This window comes from Mesoplodon bidens, assembly GCF_964165515.1.
Source record: "Mesoplodon bidens genome assembly, chromosome: 10".
Lineage (NCBI taxonomy): Eukaryota > Metazoa > Chordata > Mammalia > Artiodactyla > Ziphiidae > Mesoplodon > Mesoplodon bidens.
Window position 1 is genome coordinate 34,391,499 of NC_138172.1, and position 26,722 is coordinate 34,418,220.

At 38.9% G+C, this 26,722-nt stretch overlaps 1 protein-coding gene across 1 annotated transcript in view; it reads right to left on the reverse strand.

Annotated features, from left to right (window-relative positions):
* Window positions 1-26,722, reverse strand: part of CACNA2D3 (calcium voltage-gated channel auxiliary subunit alpha2delta 3) — a gene marked incomplete at both ends in the record, with an annotated part of 788,351 nt that overhangs the window by 31,698 nt on the left and 729,931 nt on the right. The window contains 2 exons of the mRNA XM_081246546.1: window positions 18,074-18,185; window positions 25,473-25,528. Of these exons, the coding sequence (XP_081102672.1) occupies window positions 18,074-18,185; window positions 25,473-25,528 (168 nt within the window). The remainder of the gene's footprint in view (window positions 1-18,073; window positions 18,186-25,472; window positions 25,529-26,722) is intronic.

Consider the following 26,722-nt stretch of genomic DNA (forward strand, 5'->3'; position numbering starts at 1 on the left):
TAAAGACGCAGATGCAGAGAATGGACTTGAGGACATGGGGAGTAGGAAGGGTAAGCTGGGATGAAGTGAGAGAGTGGCATGGACATTTACACACTACCAAATGTAAAATAGATAGCTAGTGGGAAGCAGCTGCATAGCACAGGAAGGTCAGCTTGGTGCTTTGTAACCACCTAGAGGGGTGGGATAGGGAGGGTGGGAGGGAGACGCAAGAGGGAGGAGATATGGGGATATATGTATATGTATCGCTGATTCACTTTGTTATACAGCAGAAACTAACACAGCATTGTAAAGCAATTTTACTCCAATAAAAATGTTAAAAAATAGATGAATAGGCTAGTCAGGAAACGTTTGGCATCAATAGCGTTAGCATAATTCATTTGAGAGATTTACTATAGACTGAAATAAGCATTCTGGAACACACAGGCCTGCTCAGAGAACTGTGTGACTTTATACACCCTCAGCACTTTACCCTGTTTTAATTAGCGGTCAGCAATCTCAACAATTTTTCATGTTGTTTTAATTTTCCTGAATAATTATAGCCATGCTCACACATTCAAAAAGTGTTTCTGAAGCTCATTTTTCTCTGACCCCTCAACAAGCCTGTGTAATATCATTTCAGTGTTGCTTATTATTAAGTTGAAATAATTAACTGAAGTTGGCATCCTGCTAGAAGTCAATACCTTTTGTTAAAACTGGACTTTTAGAAATAATGTAAGGACGTTTATAAATAACTACTAACAAAAGCACTAAATGTGTAAACCTGTCTATCACTACTGTATTTTCTATTTTTATTACATCTTAGACTAAATTACAAACAGGCTTATCCTATCACCTGAATATGAGAAACAAAAACTTATACCACTTAGGTTTCTACTCTCGGTTGGTGTCATATCTTCATGAAGAAGGTTTTTTGGAAAGCAACTTCTACCTATTATCTGTTCTTTATAAAAGGTATAGCTTATGTCCAAAAATAAGCAAGAGAAAAAGGAATCAAAAGAAAAATAAACATTTTTACCTATACTATGAAACTGATTCTTATCAAGATTTATCTTAACACGGAATGGTTCCCAACTATTTTACTTGTAGGAATAGATACTAGAATAAATCATTACATAGATACACAGAGTTTTAGGAGTAAAGATATTCATGCATGGTGGCATTGCTTATATAGCAAATATTACAAACAGCCTAAGTGGGGCTGGTTAAAAAAACTAGTAAAGTCTATATACTGTGTGGCTGTATTTAAAAATTGTGTTGCAGAAATATTTAAGGGCAAGGAAATATGCTTATGACATTTCAAGTAAAAAAAAAAGGCATGTTATCAAACAGTGTTTATAATATCATCCCATTTTTGGGGAAAAACAAAACAAAACAAACAACCAACTACAGGGACTTCCCTGGCAGTCCAGTGGTTAAGATGCTGTGCTTCCATGTGGGTTTGATCCCTGGTCGGGGAACTAAGATCCCACATGCCGCACAACATGGCCAAAAACAAAAACAAAGACAAACAAACAAACAAACAAAAACCTACAGAAAACATGAGTGGAATATACCAAAATTTTATCAGTAGTTTTACATACATACATACATACATACATACGTACGTATGTACATACATACATACATTTATTTATTTATTTATTTATTTATTTATTTATGGCTGGCTGGCTGGCTGGCTGGCTGGCTGCACTGGGTCTTCGTTGCTGCCAGCAGGCTTTCTCTAGCTGCGGCGAGCAGGGGCTACTCTTCGTTGTGATGCATGGGCTTCTCATTGCGGTGGCTTCTCTTGTTGTGGAGCATGGGCTCTAGGCATGCGGGCTTCAGTAGTTGTGGCGTGCAGGCTTCAGTAGGTGTGGCTTGCGGGCTCTAGAGCTCAGGCTCAGTAGTTGTGGCGTACAGGCTTAGTTGCTCCACGGCATGTGGGATCTTCCCGGACCAGGGCTCGAACACGTGTCCCCTGCATTGGCAGGTGGATTTTTAACCACTGCGCCACCACAGAAGCCCAGTAGTTTTGCCTTTGGATGATGAAACTGTAGATAATTTTCTACCATTTCCATAAAAATCACATATTACTTTTGTGATGAGAAAATAATTATGATGAGCTGTGTTTTTAATGCAATACATAGGATAGTTAATTTTCTTACTATATAAGCTCAATCTAAAAGTCTAATATCTTAAAAGAAGAGACTAACAACAAAGGACTAACAACTTAAAAGAAAAATAGAGGTAAGAATATATATATATATGTGTGTGTGTCTATATATATATATATATATATATATATATATATGGCCACACCACATGGCTTGTGGGATCTCAGTTCCCCAATTAGGGATTGAACCTGGGCCCTTGGCAGTGAGAGCATGGAGTCCTAACCACTGGACTGTCAGGGAATTCCCAATAGAGGTAAGAATATAAGCAAAGGGGGCCTCCCTGGTGGCGCAGTGGTTGAGAGTCCGCCTGCCGATGCAGGGGATACGGGTTCGTGCCCTGGTCTGGGAGGATCCCATATGCCGCGGAGCCGCTGGGCCCGTGAGCCATGGCCGCTGGGCCTGCGCGTCCGGAGCCTGTGCTCCGCAACGGGAGAGGCCACAACAGTGAGAGGCCCGCATACCACAAAAAGAAAAAAAAAAAAAAAAGAATATAAGCAAAGGGAACTATACATGTCTTTAAGACATGTGAAATATATTCAACCTCCATCATTAAAAGAAAAGCCACAATGATATTCCATTTTTCATGTATCAGATTGGCAAAGGGTGAAACATTTTGATAAGACACTGTGTTGGTAAGACTATAACTAACATATATTCTCCTAAATTGGTAGAAGTGCAAATTGGTTTAACATCTCCAGAGTGCATTTTTGCAGGATCTAACAAAATTACATACACTTTGTCCCACTGATTCTTCTAGTAATTTATCATACAGACAAGTAAATTACATATTACCCAAGGATATTCCTTTCTACTTTGTTTCAAGTAGCCAACATTTTGGAACAACCCGAAAGTCCAATAATAGTTAAATGAAAACATCCTCCAAAATGGAATCTCAGGTAACCATTAAAAAAAAAAAGGGCTTCCCTGGTGGCGCAGTGGTTGAGACTCCACCTGCCGATGCAGGGGACGCGGGTTCGTGCCCTGGTCCGGGAGGATCCCACATGCTGCGGAGCGGCTGGGCCCGTGAGCCATGGCCGCTGGGCCTGCGCGTCCGGTGCCTGTGCTCCGCAATGGGAGAGGCCACAACAGTGAGAGGCCCGTGTACCGAAAAAAAAAAAAAAAAAGAGAGAAACCTATATAATGACATGAAGATAGTTTCAGATCTATCTGAAAAAAGGTGAGTATCATATGTATAGTACACTGTCATTCCTGTAAGAAATGAGTGGTGAAACATCAAACATACCTGTGTTTTTGTATTTGCATAAGACATCCCTGGAGGGATACATTAGTATCTGGAAACTATTGTCCCCTAGAAAGGTTGCAAGGGGTCACTGGTGGGGGAAGACTTAATTCTCACTGCACATCTGTATGTGGTATTTGAATTATTTACCAAGTTTGTATATGATACTTTGTATTATTATGTATTTTATTTACATATGTATTTAGCTAGTTAATAGTTATTTTTAAATTATCAGATATGGAGAAGAAGCACGGATGCAGAGGAAGATTCCTAAAAGAAGCATGGGGCTTTGAGTCTGGCATCAGCTGCTCCTTCCCTGTGGGATGTCAGGAAAGCCCCCTCCTTACCCTGGACCACCTTCCCTTTCCCTAAGGAAAATAATAAAGTTCTCTTTTCCCTCCTGGGAATCTGAGCTTCTAGTTGTTTTCAAAGCACATACTTGTTTTCAAATATCACACAAAATAACAGGTGTCTCAGCTACTAGAATTACACACATCCCCTCCCCTGTTGCTCACTCTTTACAAAGTTATTATCTTGGGAAACTGTCTCAAGCAACAATTTTCTGAGCACTATTTTACACACAAGGCCGTATGCTAAGTGCTAGGAATATAAGAGTATAAGACCTCCCAGCTATTGAGTGCCAACTAAATGTCAGGTGTTGGATGAAGTGTTTTTTATAATTGTACTTTGTGGTATTCACATTAACCCAGTACCTGGTAGGCTCTATTAATATTTTCATTTTACAAATGAGCAGGTGGCAACTAAGAGGGGTAAGTTACTTGCTGGCAAAGGTCACCCAATTAGGAAGTGATGGCACTGAGAACTCGAACCCAGCTCTACATGACACCAAAGCCTGAACTACTTTTTACCATTATTCCAGCCCATGGTGCCTCATTTGGTGGGGGAGGAAGACAAACAGATGCTTGACCAGTAATGGGGTAAGTGCTCTGAGAGAACCTCCAAGTAGGTCCAATGGAGATTTGCATGAAACTGGCATTCAGGAAGCATATGGCTCTTGTCCAAGTGGATGTTCGTAGACTTCTTCCCGTAGGTCAAATGAATGGTGAAATTGTCAGTTTTCAAAGCAAACATTGATCATGAGATGAACTCAGTCTGACACGTGGCTACACAGGTGACTTGGTACCATGATAGGGAGGCATTCACCTGGATGCCACAGGAATTCTCTCTCAGGCTTCAGAGTCAGGCAGACCTTGACTCAATTCAGATCTGGCACTCAGTAGCTTTATAACACCAGTTAGGAGACAGAACTCCTCTGAGCCTCAGGTTCCTGCTTGTTGAAATGCAGATGAAATGAAAAAATGGAATGAAAAAGGTGGAAATGAACATGAAGCTCTTGGTATAAAGTAGGCATTCAATAAACAGTAATCACATATGCATTCTCATATAGGCTTGGATCTACCAAATTAATCCAAGACTGCAGGGCAAGTACTTCAATAGAAATGGAATCATTTGCAAAATACATAATTTGTTTTCCAAAAGTCAGTATAGTAGTGTTTTGTTTGAGAAGCATCTGACATAAAGATTCTAGCCTAAGAATTTCTCCCACTTCCTTCTGACTTTGATCATCCACACCTTTAATTACTGTGGATCATGAGTGATTCTTAGTCTCATCTTGTACCCTCTCCACCCATTTTTCTTCCAAATGCACAGAGGTGGCAGGGGCTGCTGTGTTTGCTAAGGGTCTTGGGTGACATCTTCCTAGGCATGAAAACTGTATTGAGACGAGTGCCTTTCTCAACCTTATGTTGCCAAGGGGTCTTCTTGTCAAAATCATGAGCAATCCTAAAAGGAGGGGAGTGAAGGTCACCTGAAGAAAAAGAGAAAATCCAAGTCCCAAAGAAAAGCTGATGATTAAAAAATGAATTTCCTTCTTCAGTGTGCAAAATGTCTCTTGAAAAAGTGGTTTGTGTCTAGAACTTTTATGTCTACATTCAACATGCTGCATTTCAAGAAGCATTTCTTCTTTGATCCTTTGAGCTCCTTTAATACATCAGATGAGTTTTTAATACCCACAGGAATATATAAACTCTTTCCAAGCTAAACAAATGGAGGGTAAGCTGGAGAATTAATAAACACACATCTATAGTTTTGGCAACTTGCTAAGCCACTTCAGGTGCAGCACTGGGAAGCCCAAGGGAGGAACACAGACTGCTCTTTGAGGTAGGGGTGGTGGGCGTCACACAGCAAACAGCCATCAGGATGGAGACAATGCACTGCAGAAAGGCCGCTCGCAAACGTCAATAGTGTGGATACATCTCTGCACTCCTCCATTCCGCATGCAAATAAACATTCTAAATATACTCCTTGGCTCTGCTGGTCTCCTACCCTCCGGCATGGAAGAGGAAAGCCTCACTGTGTTGTGAGCCCAGCCAAAGTTACATGTGCTCCCACCCAGCTTTCCCACACATTAAGAAATGTACAAATGGGAAATTGTTGTGAGACTAATTCATGTCAGGTAGAGACCTGCCTAGTCATTACAGACATGTGCCCCTCTCATTTTGCATCAGGGACTCTCAAGGAAAAACAATAATTTACAACATTTTCTGTACTAAAACCTCTCCAAATATGGCTTATCAAAGAGCAAGTAAAGATAGTAACATCTACACAACAATGGCCGTTCTATCTGGAGCCTCAAAGTTGTAATCATGGCTGCTTCTGGAAATAGGGCACTTTTTCCCTTTAAGCAACTGAGGAAGAGAATCAGTGAAATCCTGTCTCCAGTAAAGTGCTTCACTGAATTGAGACTCAGAAGAATTGGTACAAAAATCAATCAGAGGTTTTAATCCCAATTATTCTAATGTTTATGGGCCACATTTTCATCTTCTGGCAATGTTGCAACAATCCAAAATAAAGCTCCCAAGATAAGCATTTACTTCCCCCTCCTGCTTTTTAAAGTTTAAAGCCAAGATGTTTTTAGTAAACACAAACATACAGCACTAATTAGGTTGTTCATTGTAAGAGCTAATATTAAATTATTCAAGCCTAGCTCCATACCATAATATAAAAAGAAGGTAGCTCTTTATTAAGGAATGAGTGGCAGGTCGTTAACATTATATGACAAATTGTTGAAAAACTTTTATATTTGATACAATCATATTTTAAATATTTTGCGATGGAAAGAAATTGCTTTTAGAATCCAAAATTTATTCCTATACCACCATCTGAGATGCACGGGCTTGACACTGTAAAATTCAAAGGGAGGACTTCCCTGGTGGTGCAGTGGTTAAGAATCCGCCCTGGTCCGGGAAGATCCCACATGCCATGGAGCAACTAAGTCCGTGTGCCACAACTACCGAGCTTGCGCTCCAGAGCCCGCAAGCCACAACTACTGAACTCGTGCTCCACAACAAGAGAAGCCACCACGATGAGCAGCCCGAGCACTGCAACAAAGAGTAGCCCCCACTTGCCACAACTAAAGAAAGCCCAGGCGCAGCAACGAAGACCCAGCGTAGCCATAAATAAATAAATAAATAAATAAATAAATAAATAAATAAATAAATAAATAAATAAGTAGATAGATAGATAGATAGATAGAAATTCAAAGGTATAGGAACTATTTTGATTTTGGTGATCTATTACCGAAATTACCAGCCAACATGGCTAGATCTAAGAGAGTAAACGACACCAAGGGAAAACCTGGAGAAAAATAAGGTGCACAACCCTCAATCTCCAAAGGGAAGAGCTTGACCCTTGGTGCTAATTTCACTGCAGAGTAGGAAGGTTGTCTTGTTTAGAACTAAACTAAGACCGTATAAAAGGGCCAATGATTATTTCATGGGAAATTGAATCACATTTATTTACACGTTTAAAACAAGATTGAGTACAATAGTTTGGCAAGAATCTATACAGCAGGAGATACAAAAGTATTTCAACAAATTAGTGTATGTTTGCAAATTAAGTGGTTAAAAACTGTTACATTTTAACACCTACAAATTATATTATTCATGACACTAATCTATTCCCGCTGGCAAAGTCTGTATCTAATTTGTGTAATGAAGTATCCGATCGCTATTGAATATGTGTAGTCCCTAACTCAGAATTCCAAATTTTTCATGAACCAAGAGCTCTAGTAGATCCAGGAAGTGGCAAAACTCCAAGATCTATATTATCTAGGACAATCTCATTGGAGCAAAAACCTCACCAACTACTTTTTCTAATTGAAACTATTAGTTTTACCTTCCAGGCTAAGAAATCTGGAAGAGGGGACTGACTAGAGTTCTGTGGTTTTCCTACAACACTGTCAACACAGATGGGTTTGTGGACTGTGCTCTATAAAAATATCTCCAGTTTATAAAGCATTTACTCTGTGCTGGGCACTATGATAAAATGAGGTTTGGGCTTCCCTGCTGGCGCAATGGTTGAGAGTCCGCCTGCCGATGCAGGGAACACGGGTTCATGCCCCGGTCCGGGAAGATCCCACATGCCACAGAGCGGCTAGGCCCGTGAGCCATGGTCGCTGAGCCTGCGCGTCTGGAGCCTGTGCTCCGCAACGGGAAAGGCCACAACAGTGAGAGGCCCGCGTATCGCAAAAAAAAAAAAAAAAATGAGGGCTGTAGTTTTTTTTTAATCCCACATACAGATCCTGTGAGTCTGGTATTATACCCCTTTCACAGATGAGCAGACTGAAACCTACAATATTTAAATAACTGGTTAAAATCTTTGCATGGTTAAGTGTTGTAGCCCACACTGCAGCCCAATCCCAGAGCCCATCCTCTTAGTCTTTACTCCAGGAAGACACCACGTCCCCTTTATGCAGTGGGTCCACTATACAGGTTGTACACTTGGTAAGATCCACTTGGTAAGAACACCTGCAGGGCATTCACTGAGAACAGTCTGAAGAATTTGCGGTAAATCACCCACCCAGCATAAGCCCTCAACAGGAAATTGGAGTCGTTTGTAGGAAAATGGAATCCCTGAACTATGGTTCTCTGAACTGTAGCCCACGAAACATGTCAACACAGCTTCGAGACCAATTACTTTCTTTCAGTTTAGTGGATAAATGAAAGGCGCGTGGGGAGAAGTGATGAGAGAAGAAAAGTGTAGCCACAGCTTTTGGGGCTTCCAGGAAGATGAGCAAAACTTGTGTGCAGATCCCAAAGTGAAACTGATGGCAACATAATTCTTATGAAAAGTGATGAGTAATACTACCAAAAAAAAAAAAAAAAGGACACACACATAGACACACAAAACAACAACATAAAAATCTAATCTAATTTGACTTAGAAATTAATATCTTGCCAGCACTGACATGTGACAAGAATTTTAAAGCTCTGGCATTAAAAATGTGACACATGTTTAATTTCATTCTTGATTAATTTTTTTTTAAATTGGTTATAAGTGTTTAACTCAGCAATTGATTCTCATTCCAAGGGAACCTTTGTGGATCCCTTTCTCAGCAAAGGGCGAGGTGGGTAACAAGAAAAAAAGCAATGTATTGGAAAGTAGTTAAAACATTGCATTCCTTTTAGATATCCAATTTTGTTAAGCTTGTTGACAGTCACAAATGCCCAGAAAATATGGGCTGAGTTGTTTTAGACTGCTGTTTGAATAACAGATTAATTTAATAATCAGTGGGATATTGAATGACGAAAATTATTGGTTAACACAGCCAAACCACCAACCCTAATGACATTCTTATGTAAATTCTTATTTTCTTTTAGGCTCCTGCATTCTTAATAAACCCTATATTTTTGAAAATCCTTTTTTAAACATTGCATACTGTCCCTCTGTTATAATATATCTGTCTATGATATAGACAGATAAATGTCCACTTTTGGAGTTGCCACTGTGAAGGTTTCTATTTAGAGCAACTGAGTCACCTCTTGATGTTTTTTCCATATAAAGCCAGCAAGGGATTCTGGAAACTGGACACAGAGATGGAGCTGGGAGCAGCCAGTCTTCAAAGATTGCTGGAGACCAAAAAGACTTTTACAATATGGCTAGAACCACCTGACATAGTGTCCTGAGCTCTAGCAAGATGTTTAGGCACCAAGGTCATCTGATGTCTTCTGAGAGATGGGAAGATTGTTAATGACAGTCCATGAGCACACTGCCACACGAAGCACGTTCCCGTGGGAAGTGCACAGTCCTTTGGGATTGTTGCTCTATGGTTTGCCATTGCTTGTGGAGGAAAGTAATCGCTGCCTTGAAAATGGTTTGTAAAGGACACAGCTTTATATGTTCCATTGCGGGAGGCGAGATGTTTTTCTTTGAAAAAGATCTTAGTGCGTAATTTTTGAAATACTGTAATTTTCACCAAACTCAGTTTCCAACTCATTCATCGCCAAATACTGTAGAATTGTGTTATTTTTGAATGTCACTGCCCCTGACCTGAAGTTACCTACAAAGCTGGTCAAAAATTAGTAACTGTCTTAGAGAACTAGTCCTGCAAAATCTCATTCTTTCCAGGTAAAGGTTGACAAATTTCTACATGCATTGAATGTAAAGCAGATAGGCAAATTTAGCTGCCTGGTTGCCACCAAACCTGTTGGCCACTGTACTGAAAAATCTACCTGCCATCAAGAAGGGACAGCTGACAAAAGTCAAATAACATTATTTTCCTCATTAACATATTGCATTCCAAGAATACAAAGCTCATACAAAATGTTACCTTCATTCTTTGATAAATACTCACATATATCTTCTAATAAATTTTATTTCATAAAATGGAGAAAGGAAAGCCAGAGAGAATGGGATATGCAAAAAACAAGAATAAAAGAGTTCAATCCTTCAAAAGCCTTCAATGAGACTATTCTTTCTGAGTTTATTTAGATTGATATGAGCATCATATCATAATTTTATAACAAAGCCTCACAAAAATGTTCAGATTAGGAAAAAAAAATAGTCGTGAATCGACTTCTCATTTAACTACTCACCCCAGCCAACCTGTCAATTTCTAATCCCTAAGAAGAGGAGGAGGAGGAGGAAGAAGAAACAGATGAGTTTGCTCTGTTAGGACCAGGGTGTGTGTGCTGGGAGGGGTACGTTCAGAGGTGCAGCAAATGGCCTGTCTGAATCAGGAGTTTCTGCTTCAAAGGTCGGTCCCACGTCACCATTATTGCTGTCATTTCTCCCATCATCTGGAATCTGATCACATTTTCTCCCTTCCTTAAAACTTCTCAGTTGTTCCATACGGGTGTCGGGGTAGTGTGTGAAGTCCTTCAAAGGACTAGTACTCTGCAACAGGATCAAAGGGGCAATACGACTGGGGCCTTACTCATTCTTTGCCTCCTCTCTCATCTTGCCTCACCCCCGCCTCTGTGTTCCAACTTCCCTGAACTTCCAACCATTTGTGGAACAAACCACAACTTCTTTTGCCTCCACAAGGCTCCTCCCCCTGCCTGGATACTCCTACCTGCTAACTCCTCCATACTTGGTGTTCTTATACTGGATGCTACATCTTCCAGGAAGACTCTCTTGATCACTCCAAGCCTCCTTTCTGTGCTCCTGTGTGACATTTACTCTCTAATCCTGGCATGAAGCAGGGACTGTTGACATTGCCTAGTTACTTCCTTGTAAACTCCATGAGGAAGGAACCATGTGTGCCTCATTTATTGCTGTCTCCCCCCAGTGTAGCCCAGTGTCTAGGATATAATTCACAATCAAGAAATGTTCACTGAAGTCCTAAGCTACCTTTAATATTTTTTCCTAAAGACCTATTTTGCTTTCCAGGCAAATTCCTTAGAAACATCCTTCAAGGTAATTTATGTATCAGCCCTCATATCTTAAAAACTAAATTGTCATCTCACAAATTAGACATTAGAAACAGGCGAAGCCAATCTGTGATGTTAGAAATCAAGAGAGTGGTTATCTTATGGTAAGTGGGGTGGCACCCAGAAGGGGGTAGGTGGGGGGCTTCTTAGAGGGCTGATGATGTTCTTTCACTTCTTAGCCTGCGTGCTGGTTACACAGAGGTGTCCTCTTTGTGAGAAAACTAATCAAGTGACAAACTTAGGATTTGTACACTTTTCTGTATATGTTATATGTCAATAAAAAATTTACTAAAAAAGAAGGGAAAAGCACAAGCCCCTGTTCCTTTCCTCACTCAGACCCCAGAGCCTTTACTGTTTGCCTCCATAGTTTATGATGGAGCTGCTGGGTGGTGGTCTTAAAATAAAGCTTTGAAAGCAAAATTTTCCCAAGGCTATGGTATCTTTTCACTGCTGCCTGCAAATTGTATATGGCCTTACTCAACTTTCCAACCTCTTGTGGGTCTTCAACCCAGTGTGGAATTTCAACTCTGAAAAAGACTAGTCATGGCGGGTACAAATACCTTCGGCATCAACTTCATTATCTTATTCATCCTTGGCTTCCCCAAAGCACCTACACAGTTTCCGGGCTGTAGCAAGAACACATTAACCTCCCATTGAATGAAAGGTAGTCTTCTCTTTAGTTTGAAACCTTTAGGTCACTTATTTTCATCAAGCAGCATTCATATCTTTGGTTTCTAACTATAAGTCAACAAGGAAAAATACTGCTTGCCCTAGCAGTTGTCCATCTTGGTTCTATTTGTTTTCTCACTTAGAATGGAAGTGAGAAACCTAACTTACTCTACTAAATATGATTGCCTATCATTTGCTAAGAGATATTGGCCACCTCATAGAGTTTGTAGTTATGATAACTGTGGAGATAATATCCCTCTGCTCAAAAAGGTTCATAATCAGGACTTCCCTGGTGGTCCAGTGGTTAAGACTCTGTGCTCCCAATGTAGGGGACCTGGGTTTGATCCCTGGTCAGGGAACTAGATCCTGCATGCCACAACTAAAGATCTCACATGCAGCAACTAAAGATCCCACATACTGCAACTAAAAGATCCCACACGCTGCAACTAAGACCCAGTGCAGCCAAATAAATAAATAAATAGTTAAGCAAAAGAAGGTTCATGATCATTATAAAACCAGTAACGTCCGCTTCACAGAGCCATGAATAGTCAACAATCCTTAAGTCATACATGAACTTTGGTCATCTGAATACCTCTTTCTCCAGGAAATTCTATAGTAGTGAAGTGATGTTAGACTTTGAAAAGGAACATTTACATTTCAACAGAATGGCTTATGGATGTTAAAAACTTTTTAGATTAAGTTGGTACGGTATTATGCTTGTGTTAAGTGTGGCCATTTATTGAGTACTTACTCTCTTCCAAGCATTATGCTAAATTCACAACATAAATTTTCCCACTTAATTCTTATAAAAAGTCTATGATATGCTTACCATTATTATCCCCCAAATTACTCAGGAAGAAGTTGAGTTTCAGAGAACTTAGGTTTTTATTCAAGGTTACACAATTAGCAATTAATGGAGTTAGGACTCACACTCTGAACCCTCTGATTCCATAGCCCCAGCACTAAACCACTATACTTCAGTGCTTTCCTCTGGTGCCCCTAAAGTCCTCAGCTGATGTAGTAAACTATGACATGGTAGACTGGGCAAATACAGAAGCTATTCTGCTCTAAACACTTAGACATGCTGGATGAAATAGTAAAACAAAACAAGTGTGTTTAAATACAAAGAAACTTACAAGAAAAGACACTAAAAGCCAACTTGTACATTTATAACTAAGTGTAAAAACCTGATAATCTGGTACTGTCTGGGGCTCTGAATGGGTAAAACAATGTTAGTGTGAGAAATCTAAATTTAAGCGTAAACTACATACTGCTTAGGAAAAATATTTACTGTAATTATATGATAAAGGGACTCCTAATTACAAAAACATAACAATTACTTCTGGGCAGTCAATAGCAATAGGATACATGATTGAAGCCCAAATGTAAATCTACTGTGAAGAGAAACTCGGTCTCTATTCTGTTCCCACAAAAATAATCAATAGCAAAGATCAGCTCACAGTAAAAAATGACAAAACACATGAGAAAATAATCAACCAGGAAAGAAAGTAGACACAAGAAACAACAGGATTGGTACCTTCAAAATTTAAACTATTAAAATAATCTTAAAAGGCCTTTATTATTGGTTATAGAAACTTAAGAATAAGACTTTATGTAAAAAAAATACAGATTTTTAAAATAAGCAAATAAAACTTCTAGAAATAAAAAAGACAACCTTATTAAAATCTCAATGGATTCTTTGCACACCTGAAACTAATACAGTATTGTAAATCAACTATACTTCAATTTAAAAAGAGAATGCAGTATTTAAAAAAAATCTCAATGGACTTTTTAAGCAGCAGACTAGACACAATCAAAAGGAAATTAGTGAACTCTAATATGCTTAAGGAAATTAGGTAGAATAAAGTACACAAACAGAAATACATTTAAATCTAAATACACTTCAATGATACTTCAGAACATTAAAGAGACACACTTTAAAAGCCACCAGAGGGGAATGAAAAGCCAGACTACTTATAAAGGTGCAAACCTAAAAGTCATGAGACAATGGAATAGGATCTTCAATGTATCAATTTAGATAGTATGAAGTTAAATTATCACTGCAGAGTACATATTAAATAAGAAATTTCAAATAAAGAATGAGATAATTTATCACTCCCAGATCATTCCTGAAAATAACTTCTAATGTACTGTACAACCAAAAACAATGGTTAAAAACAAAGGCAATTGTAAGTAAACAACTTGGTAAACATCTCATTTACTATAGCCAGCAATAACAGTAATAAAATATTTGGTAGGTTGAGAACACAGTAGAACTAAAATGTTAGAAAATACTACATGAAAGAGATGAGATGTAATCCAAGTTAGAGGTTCTAAGGTTTTGTTTGTTCTGAAGGAAGGAAGAGATCCTGACCAATTGAAATATGTTTAAAAGGTTAAGGGTTAACTAGCAAAAGAGCAGAGCATATACTTTGCTAGTATACACTAGTATACTGGTAAGGGAAAAGAGGGAATGTAGAAGACAGAATGAATACAACAGAAGGCAAAAAAGAAAGAAAAGAAAAGAAAGGAAAGAGGGAGAAAGAAAAGAAAAGAAAAAGTACGGGGAAGAGAAAACATAAAATGACAAGAGAAATAAATACAAACTTATTGGTAAGCAAAATAAATTTTAAAAGATTAAATCTGCAGTAAAATTTCAAATCCAGCTAATTCTATTTATAATACAAAATCCTAATGCAAAATGACAAAAAAAATACTTGAAAATAGAGGGAAAGGGGTAAATATGCCTAGAAAATATTACCTAAAGAAGAACTACTAATCCTATGCTATTATCAAACAAAATAGGCATTAAAGCATAAAGACTTTCATATAAAGAGTGTTATTACACAATGATCAAAGGAATGATTTATTAGGAAGCTACACCAGTCTTGAACAGAAATATCCATGGTAATATAGCTTCACAATATAGAAAGCAAAACAGAGTGAATGACATGAAGAAATGGAAAAATCCATAAGCCTGGTGAGAGCTTGACATCTAAAACCGACCAAGAAAAAAAAAGTTTGAAACACATAAACACACCTGATCCAATGGATACATATTAATCCTTGTACTCAGCTTTTAGAGAATAAAACTTGCTTTCAAAAACATGGGGACAAATACCAGAATACAAAGCAAGTCTCCACACATACTAAAACACATGTGTTATACAGACCATGATGTCATTTAATTAGATATCAATAATAATAAAAAAGATAGCCTCAAAACCCATATATTAGGAAATCTTCAAACACTATTTAAAAATTTACAGAGCAAAAAAATGGTGAAAGTTAGAAAATTGTTAGAGCTGAATAACAATGAAACTCCCTATATTAAATTTACAAAGATAAACTGGAATGTAGAGAGAAAGTTTATATATATATAAATGAAGCTGAAAAATGAAATTGAAAAAGCATCAAACACAAAATCGTAGAAAATAAAAAACAGGGTAAATCCCCAAAACATAGAAGAAAGGTAATGATACAGATAAGAAGCAAAATAAATGAAATAGAAAGTCAAAGAAACAGAGGAAATGAAACAAACTAAATGATGCTTCTTTGGAAAGAAAAACAAAACAAACCTATCTGCACCAGTATGGAGAGGGAGGGAGAGAAGAAAGGAGGAAACACAGAGGGTGTGAAGGAGGGAGACGGGGGAAGAAGGAGAGAGTGATTTCAAAGGGGCAAAATCACAAATATGGTAACATTTTTAATGAAAAGAGAACACTATTTACAAATGTATGCAATGAACTTGAAGAGTGAGATGAAACAGGCAATTTTCTCAGAAATATAACACCAAAATCATTTAAAAAAGAAATGGAAATTCCAAAGAGATATTATCTAACCACTAAGGAAACTTGAGTGACTGAAAATTTACTCACATACAAAAACAAACAAATAAGCAAAAACCCATCGGTCACTGAGAGTTTTATGGGTAGTTTTACTAAATCTACAAGAAAGATAATTTAATCTTACACAAAATGTTAAAGATATTAGAGAAAGAAAGAAGACTCTTCAGGTAATTTTGTAACAATAAAATGACCTTAATAGCAAAGCCAAACGACAGGTGAAGTAAGGGAAAGTATGGTCCACTCTCCTTTTTGAGCACAGATGCAAATGTTCACAATATAATATGACCAAACGAATCTAGTAATATGGCTTTTGTTTTCCATTTTTTGTAATCATGACAATGAAAGTCCATCCTGGGAAAGCAAGTATGTTTTCATATTAGATAACCCATCTACTATTAAAGATATTTATAATATATATGATATAGTTCATGATTTAAAAAATTTTAAGTTATATGAATGTAACAACATATTTAAAAATTAAAATTATTTTAATAATGGATGTAGAAAAAATTTTTGATAAATTTTAACATCCATTCAAGTTTCAAACAGTAACAACCAGAGCAACAAGTACACTTGAAGAGGTTTTCTTTAACCTAATAAATGGTTACCAAAAACTCATAGCAATTTAGGAAATGGATAATAATTAAGGTTGCACAACACTGGAATGTGCTTGATGCCCTTGAATTGTACACTTAAAAATAGTTACAATGGTAAATTTTATATTATTTATATTTTCCTACAATTTAAAAACCCTATATCAAACATCATACTTAACATGGAATTATTACAAGCAATTCCTTTAATTAGGAACAAGACACAGTTGTCTACTCTCACAGCTTCTAGTCAACAAATGTATCAGAGGTCCAGTTCAATAAAACAATAATTAAGTGTAGAGATTAGAAAGGAAAATTTTACAAATGATATTACTCTGTGAGAAAGAAGTCCAAGAGAACCCATATACAAACTATTAGATCTAAAAGAGCAGTTAGCAGTTGGATGCAGGATATTTAACATACAGAAATCAGTGAGCTTCTCATATGTTAGCAATTACCGATCCGATAATGTAGTTTTAAACATATGCCATTTCTGATAGCAAAAAACCATAAGCTGCTTAGGTATAAATCTAACATAAAATTATAAAACTGTATTGATAGGTATGTAAGTAAAGAGAGATATTCAGCTTATAAGTGGGAAGGTCCAGTATCATTAAAAATAGCACTTATCTTCAAATTAATCTATAACTTATAGCAATTTTAATCAAAACCCTAGCATAATTCATCAAAATTAAGAAGCTGATTCTAAAATTAATACAAAAGAGTAAACAGGCAAGTTGATTTAGAAGAAGAATAAGAAAAAGAGATTTGTTCTCCTGGCTACCAAGTCACATTACAAAGATATAATAATTAAAGAGATATGGCGTTGACACAGGTTTTGGCAAACCATAAAACCTGAAAACAGATCTGCAAATAGATGGGAATTCAGCCCATGACACAGGTATCATAATATATCTATTGGAAAATAAAAAGTACTCAATGTAAAGTGCTGGTTAACAGGCCAACTATATGGAAAAGGACCAAATTAGACCCTACCTCATGACACTCACACAAGTAAATTCCAGAGGGATTAAAGTTCTAATGTGAAAGGCAACCCTTTAAAGTATTCAGAATAAAAATATATGAGAATATATTTATTACATTAGGGCAGACACTACTTTCTGAAACAAGGCACAAAATGCACAAATTAAAGAAGAAAATAAGAATAAATTAGACTACATTAACATTAAAAAAATTTATATGCATCTATAGACTTCTATAAAAAGTAAAGAGAGATAGACCAAGGAATAAGACACATATACAGAGCAGAGAACTGCAAAGAAATCATACCTGAAACGAAAGAATGCCCAAATCAGTAAGAATAGATCCACCACCCAGTAGAGAACTGCCAACAGGAATGAAGAGGCCAGAGACCCCAAATGACCAATAAAACCAGTGAAAGAGGCCTGACCTCATTAGTAATCAAGGACACTCATATTAAGCCTCCAAGAAACCATTTCCAATATGTCAGATTTGGGTGAATCCTGAAGGCTTGGTGCCTTCACTAAAAACACCTGAGAAATTTCCCCAACTAGCTGAAATTGCCAACTGTCAATTGGGGAAAAAAAAAACAATCAGGACTTTTCCCACCCATCTACAAACTGGACTAAAAATCTCTTATATTCTAGGATGTATTTTCATACATTTGAATGTTTCCCAAACTCTAAATGATCTCTCTAGCAAAGCCAAGTGATGTTCCTTCCAAGCTGATGGAAATACTTCCTCACACAAGAGGGCAGCCATGTTTCCAGCTCTCAACGTAATCCTACGCATGCCAGCCGCACTGGCCTGTTTGGAAAAGTTCTATGCTGAGCAGAAAGGGGCAGGGGGTGCTTACTTGGAGCAGTCTTCACAAGCAATGTTCCCTGAGGTTTCCTTGATGGTGCGCTCAGAGACAAACGCTGGATATTCAGTATCACAAGGCTCCAGGGTCTGTTTCAATTTCTGGGCTATAGGAATAAGGAAAAAAAAAAGATAAAGAATACAAGGCACAGGCTTTGTTGTGACTGGCAGCCCACAGTAACTCAGAACGCAGTTCCGCTCCTGCTGCTCTGTGATTTTTCTAGGCACAGCATAATGCATTATTTTCTAATTAGTCAAGTGATTTCATCTGCCAAGCAACTCTATAAGCTATAATTCCTCAAGCAGTTCTGCTGGCATGATCAACTATCATTTATGCATCACAAGAATTCTACTTTCTGGGACAACATCAGTCACTCGGTCTCTGACCTCATACTTACTTGAACTTAGCAGTGACAACAACAACACACACACACACGTATATACATCTGAATAGATGTATAAAATACAAGTTACACCATATTATTTAGGGTCATGATACAATTGCATGGTTTTATTATAGAAACAAAATTGAAATATGGAATAGTAAAATACATAATGTCTTTGAAACACAGCCACGAACCTAATCCTACTATTATGAAGTTCCTTGTCCAGTAAGATAGTACTAAATAACCCTGGAACGTGGATGAGTACACAGTAGGTACTTGGTAAGGGCTGGGTGGTGGATTAATTAGTTTAAACAAGTTATGTCCAGTGGGCAAATTCCAAAACCTAAGTCTCAATTTTTTTAAATTTGTAAATTGGGATAATATAGTTCTTTTATTAGAGGCTGATGTGAGATTTCAATGAAATAATATATGTTGAGTACTTAGTGCAGTACTTGGAACATAATGAGTGCTAATGTCAATTAATAATAATAATCATCATCATAGCAACAACAACAACAAAAATAAAGCTAGCATTCTAATGAAGCCATTAGGGATGACGATAATGATGACAGATACTGTAGCATAGTGGTTAAGGGTAAAGTCAGAGCAGTTTGGAGTACAAATTCCTGCTTCACTGCTTTTAGCTAATCCTCAGTATTCTCATCTGTAAAATGGAGATGCTAGTAGTATAGGTACTCTTCACAGGAGATCTACTCATGAACATTTTCCCAGTAGAACGCTTGCTTATAGGTTTCCAATACCTAAACTTTGTATAAAGTTTTTGGCTGATGTTTATATAGAAATATAAATACATATTTGTAACAAAGTCTCCAGTTACATTCCAAATGTAACTGGTTTGGATGTCAGAACCACCAGTAGATGTTTTGTAGAATGTCCATCTGGGAGGCTGCCGGCACTACGTGAACCGTCAGAGGGTTACTGAATGCAAAACAACTGTTTGGTAACAACCAGATAATTGTTGGGTGATCAGGAAGCCATGTTTTAAGCATTTGCATCCTAACGTGATTCTTTTATATACAGGCGTTTTTACTGAGCTTTAATTATTTTGAGGAAATTGGTTGGGGGTTGGGGGTTGAAGAATAACACCTTGTAATTTTTCTTATTTAAAATGAATGGAAGTAGCCTCAGTCAGCTTTTTATGCATACCATGATTTTCAGGAACTGGTCACTGACATTAAGGGGAGATTCCCATGCTAACTCACAGGGCTGTTCTGAGGAATAAATAGACTAATGCATGTACAACTCTTAACAGAGTGACACACATGCATATTTTCACACACATGTGTGCCCCCCCTCCCCAGCAGCCTTCATGTTACCATGTACATGCCAGGAGTTGGGCTAATCGTGTGGTACTGACAGCTAAGAGCACAAATTCTGGGTGTTGTGAATTCTGCCACTGCTGTATGACATCAGGTGGGTTTTTAATTTCTCCACACTGTAGTGTTCTCATCTGCAAAATGCGAACCAACTCCACATGGTCGTTTGAAGATCAAATGAATTCATCCACTAAAAGTGGCTGGTACATTGTTAGGGCTACTTAAGTGTTTGTGCCTACTGCCAGCACCACTTCTACTGTGAAGGTTGCTTCATTGAATCCTCAGACTGTCAGCCTTTTTGAGCCACTGCTGCTTGGTTAGAATGGCAAGCAGATGGCTGCCTCCCTGATCCTGACTCCACCGAGGGTACCACACGGGTAGTCGTCATGCCCGCAAAGGGCCAGGTTCTGAACACTGTCTATCCCCTGAGCCTTCGGTGCCAGCTCATAGGAAGTGTCATTACATGCTTGCTGAGTAAATGAATAATTCTCTTGAATGGTGTTTTTCAGGCAAATAACACAGACAAAGGAAATGGGAGACTCTCGGTCCCTAATGGCAAATTGCCTGCCTTGGGTGGAAGGCAAGGGGATTTCAGGAGGCTGAGGTCCAACAGCCACAACACAGAGGCGCTGGGTGGGAACATCATTCTCTCCCCATTTCTTTGTCAGTGTCCTCGATTTTTGTCAGGAAGATGTCTTTGTTTGATGCTAGGGAGTCTCTTCCATCTTTCTTTCATTTGCTTTTTTCCCCTTTACCCTAGGGAGGCCAAACATGAAGCTCAGATGACCTGACTACAATATGATAACATGGTTTCTTTTCAGGGTTCTTATTTTTACAATTGATTTCTCTATATGGCAAACAATACTAAGTTTTAATTTGGGAAGCTTCCCTTTAATATTTAATTTATCTAACTTTCAAAAAGTCGGTCAGTTGAATGAAATAAAGATTAAGTAAACAAAAGCACAGATTATAAGTGGATATGGCACAGGATGCAGATGGCATATAATAACCCAATGATGGTAATGGATAAATTTATTAAGAAATTTATATGCCAGATGTTGTTCTGCTTTACATGTATTTATTTATTTAACAGTACAACATGACAAAATTAAAAAAAAATCAAACTGTGAGGTAAGAACAATTGTTATCTCTGTTTTGGAGATTAGCGAATGGAGGAGAGAATGAAGTGAATTGTCCAAATTCATCCAGTGAGTATGTGGCAGAGCCAAAATTTGAACTTGAGCCGTCTGGCTCCAGCGCATGTATGTATATTTAACTGCTTTATGAAGTTTGGCCAATAAGAGAAAGGAAGAAAGGTCTTTGGGGCAGGCTGAGATAGGCAGCACACATGATTTAAATAACCCTGATAATTGCACCATCTCTAATTCTAATTGTCTGGGCCCAGTTACAATGGAATGAGTCCAGCGCTCTCAATGGAGAGACTCATTTGGCTCTGATCTTTTCTAGAGATGAAATTCTTATTCCTCTGACAACTGTAGGGCACCCGTACTGATGTGGTGATGAGCCGTTGAGTCTATTTGCAGTATGACTATAGATTGGCTGGAAGTTGCTTGGTACTTTTGGGAAACACACAAATTATCATATAAAACCATGGCCACATTTAATCTAAATAACATGGTTTATTATGAAGACCTTTCTTTGTCTGGAGCGCTATGGAAAACACCACATATATTTGCTAGTCATTACTGTTTATCTATGGAATTTCAAACCAATAACTAAGGCTGCCAGTCATCTGATGGGTACTGTTTTAACTCTCAGGCATTTAAAACTCATTATCTTACAAAGGTGTAGGTACACAAGCATCATGGAGCTCAGATAGACTGATTCCTTTTTTTCTCAGAAGGGAAAACTGAAGTTCAGAAAGCAGACATAGCCTGCCTGGAGTCCCAGAGATCACGATCATTACCTAAATAGCAAAACAACCACCACCACCTTTGCAGCCAATACTCACTAAGCGCTTACTACATGCCAAACACTGTGCTAGACCCTTTGATGGATGGAATCCTCACCATCACACAGTGAGCAAGGCCCTGCTGCTATCCTGTTTTACTGATGAAGAGGCTAAAACTCAGAGAAATGAAGTTAACTGCTTGCCCACAGTCACACCACTATGTTATGGAGCCCAAATGCACATACACATGGTCACATCCCGGAGTCTCGGCTCTTGGCCATCACCCAGTCTGCCTCCCACCCCGTCTGCCTCCCACCCCAGTTATACTGGACGTCTCAGGCTGAAGCCGCCAGAACCTATCACTCACTCACAATGAGGCACCCAATGGAGCATCCACACAATTGGATTTCTTTAATTTTCCCTTAGCAACAAATGTCCCTGATGAGAATAACTGACTTGGGTTCCCAGTAATTCTGTGCAGACAATCAGGAATGAATAGAGTTGCCATTTGAAAAGCTTTCCTCTTCTTTTGTCTCTGTGAATGCACCCCCATTCATAACCGGGTGCCAGCAAGCTCCATTCTCTTTGTGCAGCTTCGCCAAAATGATACCTTTGTGATAATCAAGCAGAAATGGCCTTCCACAGTCCCCTTCATTAAGGAAATGAAGCAGATAAACAGTGTAATTATGGATTCCATTTTTAGTTAAACAAAGATCTATGTCTCAGCTCAGGGTCTTTATCCAGTGAGGGAAGGGTAAATTTAGAATGAAGAAACCTCTCAAGGCAATATTGTTATGATGCTTGGAATTTTCCCTGCTTACACTGGGTCTGAGATTCACATTTACCTCTAACAAAGATTCAGATGATTGCAGCTCTGTGGGCAAGTGCATTCACCATCTGAACCAGTTTCTTCATCTATAAAATAGAAAAAGTCATAGCCATGCCCAGCAGAGGGCTGCAGGTCTGAATGAGACAATCCACGTGCGGCAGCTTGCTTAACTTGGGACTCACAGAAAGCCAGGTGCGTCTCTCGCCGTCCTCCAGCAGAGGTAGCTGGCCTTGGTTTGGGGTTGAGTCCATTTCCTATTAGCTGTCTGACTTACGTGCCTCAGAGAGGCTTAGTGACACATTCTAGCAGTCCCCACCTCTCAGGTATGCTGAAGGGATCTGAAGAGAACCTAGTGCCAGCTCTCTGGGAAGGAAAAAGTACTATATATTGGCACACAACTTGCAGATGATGTAACTATCTGACAAGGTCTTTGTGCAGTCTGTTGATGGAGTGAGAGGATTTGGAATTACCTACTAAGGGTTGTTTAAAAAGCTTCCTAAGACAGAAAACAGAGACTTGAAGCATCACATCATTCCTCTTAGCTAAGGTGGAGGGGGAAGAAGGGAGAAGGGATGTGAAATTTCAGAATGGGAACTTTCACAAGTTTCTGTAACTGTCATGAGTGCCAAGACCGTATCCCCCTTCCTAATTCATCTCTGCTGCCCTACACCAGGGTTTCTCAAGAGTGGCACTATTGACATTTTGAGTCAGATAATTCTTTGTTGTGAGGGGTTGTCCTGTGTGTTGTAAGATGTTTAGCAGCATCTCTGACTTCTAACCACTGGATGCCAATAGCTCTCTCCCATCCCCAGTTGTGACAACCAAAAATGTCTCCAGACACTGCAGTGACCCCTGGGAGGCAAAATCACCCCCAGGTTGAAAACCACTGGTCTAAGTGGAGATCACAGGGATGGGCACTTAAAAGAAACTCTACAACTAATTGTCCATGTCAAGGACCAGAGCAAGAGTGAGGGCAGATGCCTGTGGCAGCAGGGAAGGGAAGCAGGCCAAGGTACGGGGGAAGCAGCAATGGAGGTTGGCGTGAAGAGGGCGCACTCTCATGCTCACCACCAAAGCCCCTCAGCCAGGGTGGGCAGGCATGCGGATATGAAGAGAAATGAGAGGAATGCCAGAAAGTGAACCACTGAAGACCACCAGCCTGCTGCCCCAGCACTAAGCACACTCCTCAGAGAGAGCCAGACGTCTTAGCCAAAAGAGACACCACCACCCAAAGCTGGAGCCCTGCCCACCACGCTGGAGACTCGCTCTGTGCCCCATCTTGCACGTGGGCTTTGCATGCACAGTTTAATCCACTGCTCACAACCACATCGCGTCTATTGTTATCTCTGTTGACAAGCAAGGAAACCAAAGCCCAGAGAGACCAAGCGACTTGTCCAGAACCGCACAGCTAGCAAGTGGCAGAGGAAGGCTGCCTGACTCCAAGGTCAGGGCACTTCATCTCTAGCTGAAACAGAGCTCAAAGCCTGACTGGCAAGGAGTGGTGATTTGTCCCCAGGCACTGGTGCTGCAGAGAGCAGCCATCTAACCAACTTGCCATCCATTCTCTTGGCCTCTATTGATCACCTTTCTTCCTTTTCTCTCACTTAATCTCATGTACCTTTTTTTCACCCCAATAGTAAAATTGTGGACACGCTAGCCAAATAAGAAAACTGACTAGAAAAAGATAACAAGCACCCATTATGTAAGTTCCTTCTCATCCTTCTTTTTCAAATCATGTACAATTTTAAACAAAAGCAGGTTCATGTTATAGGTAAAATTTTCTTTGGGGTGCATGAAAGTTTTCCTATCTCCTATTTTGGTTCCTGCCTACTGACTTCCCATTGGCCTGACTGCTGATCTGATTTAATTCTACATCCTCCTTCTCCCCAACCATTGGGGGGTTTTGGGGGGTGTATACAACTTTGCATATTGTTTTTCTTGCTATATTAGTAAATTTCATAGGTATTTTCTATGCCTTTCTGTGAATGGGCTGTCATTTTTTTGTGGTAAACATAAGTTTGTTTCCTATGTCTGTGAGTCTTTTTCTGTTTTGTATATAGATTCATTTGTATTATTTTTAGACTCCACATATAAGTGATATCATATAGTATTTGACTTTCTCTGTCTGACTTACTTTACTAAGTATAATGTTATCTAGGTCCACCCATACTGCTGCAAATGGCAATATTTCATTTTTTTACAGTCAACATCATCATCACCATTATCATGAATTAATTACAGCTACCATTTTTGAGGGCTTACAATATTCCAGTCCTATGCTCAGCATATATCATGATTTATCTTACCATTAAATGTACACATACACACAAATGATAAGAGATAAATATTTTTTATTATTTTCTCTACTTTGCCTACTGTGGGGAAACTGAGCCTTGAGGAGATCAGCTAACTTGACAAAGGCCAACCTCAGAGCCAGAATTCAAATCCATACTAATCTAACTCCACAACTCAGGCCTCTAATAGTTTCTACTAATTACTGCTCAAATCATTGATAGTTTTGAGCAGGGAAAGTAATCTGATCAGATTTATATTTTATGAAGGTAATGGTAAAAAGGTAACGGTTATCCATTCATTCAGCCTGAGAAAGGCAATGTGTCTGTGACCCTTAGATTTCAGCACTGCCCACTAGCTTTTGAAGAATTCTCCTGTGCAGTGTATGACCTCAAAGCCTTAGTTAAGGAAACAGGTCAAAGTGTACATTCAACATGGGCTGAATGAAGCCTGTGGAATTTTTGTTAGACTGAACAGCGCTGCCCTTAGCACAAAGGATGCCTTTTGCTGACAGAGAGGAGAAATCATCACTTCTTTGTCCTGGGTAGTTTTATGTGAGCACATCCCTGGTGAAAAGTAGCCAGTGAACCCCGGGTTCATCACTCTGGGCAAGGAAAGAGAAGCCAGTTGCTGCTTACCTTTAGCTGTCATATCTGAGTGCCACCAACTGCAGAGGTTAAATTCCACCAGGAACCTAAACAGGAAATGGAAAAGCCCAACGTTACTTGGTCACACACACCCTGAATTGAAGTGACATTCTGTGTTATTCAGCATCACTCACCTCATTTGAAAGAATAACATCATCATCTTGAGATATCAAGGGGGTTGGTTCAGTTACCACTGAATTTTCACTAGGCTTTGTCTTACTTGTGAAAGACTATTTTATCACCAATGCCAGCCAAACCCTGAAATCAGGTTCACCTAGACTCAGGGACTCTTTTGAGAAATATCTGCTTTATAGGCAGAAATTGTTTTCTTGTTATAGTCTGAGTCCATAGTAAAAAGTCAAATTTCAAAGGGCTTCCCCTGCCTTGGTTCAGAAATACAAATGGAATATTCTCTACTTAGACTATGATCTACACTAAAAGGATGTTTTCAAAATTTACACTGTAACACAAATGTATTCAGTTGTGTGTGTGTGTGTGTGTGTAAGTAGGGCAGGGTGGTGGGGACAGAGAGGACAAACTCCTTTTTATGAAATTATATCACAATGCAACTCCACAAAAATCATAATTTCTCAACTGCTAGTAAAGAATGCAAAAGTAATATAAATCATCCTCTAAATAAATGGAAATAGATCAAAATTCAGTCATTTCCTTCTCAGGCACATGGCTGCTATCCTCTAGCAGCTCACAATCAAAATCTCACTATTACCTGTATTCTCTGATTCTTATGTACATTTAGAACTTACTCCCCACTTGAAGTTATAACTTTGTTAACATAGGTTACATTGAAGCAATAAGGAAGACAATGTCTGTTCATAAAATAGCAAGAAATCTGCCTTAAACTCATAGAACTGGAACCTTAATGGGGAAAATAAGAATAAGAGAGTTTGGTGCAGCTTGAATGATCTGGTTTCCATGCTGGTCCATGGAATTCCTCCTTTCTGTGTGACACAGTGTTTCTGTAATGTGTCCAATATCTCATCTGGAAGTCAAACCTTTCATCTTTGTGCCATTTCAAGTCTGACCTAAGTCACAGATGCATCCAGCAGGACTGTAATTTGACAGGGTAAACAATTAAATCACACCTGAGAAAGCTCCTGACCCATGACTGCACAGGCCCCCACGCCTGCACATGCCAAGACATCCAAAGTAGCACAGTGGACAGCCTGGCAATTTGTTCTTCTGACCACAGCCCACCCAGGCTGCATTAAAAACAGCCAGAC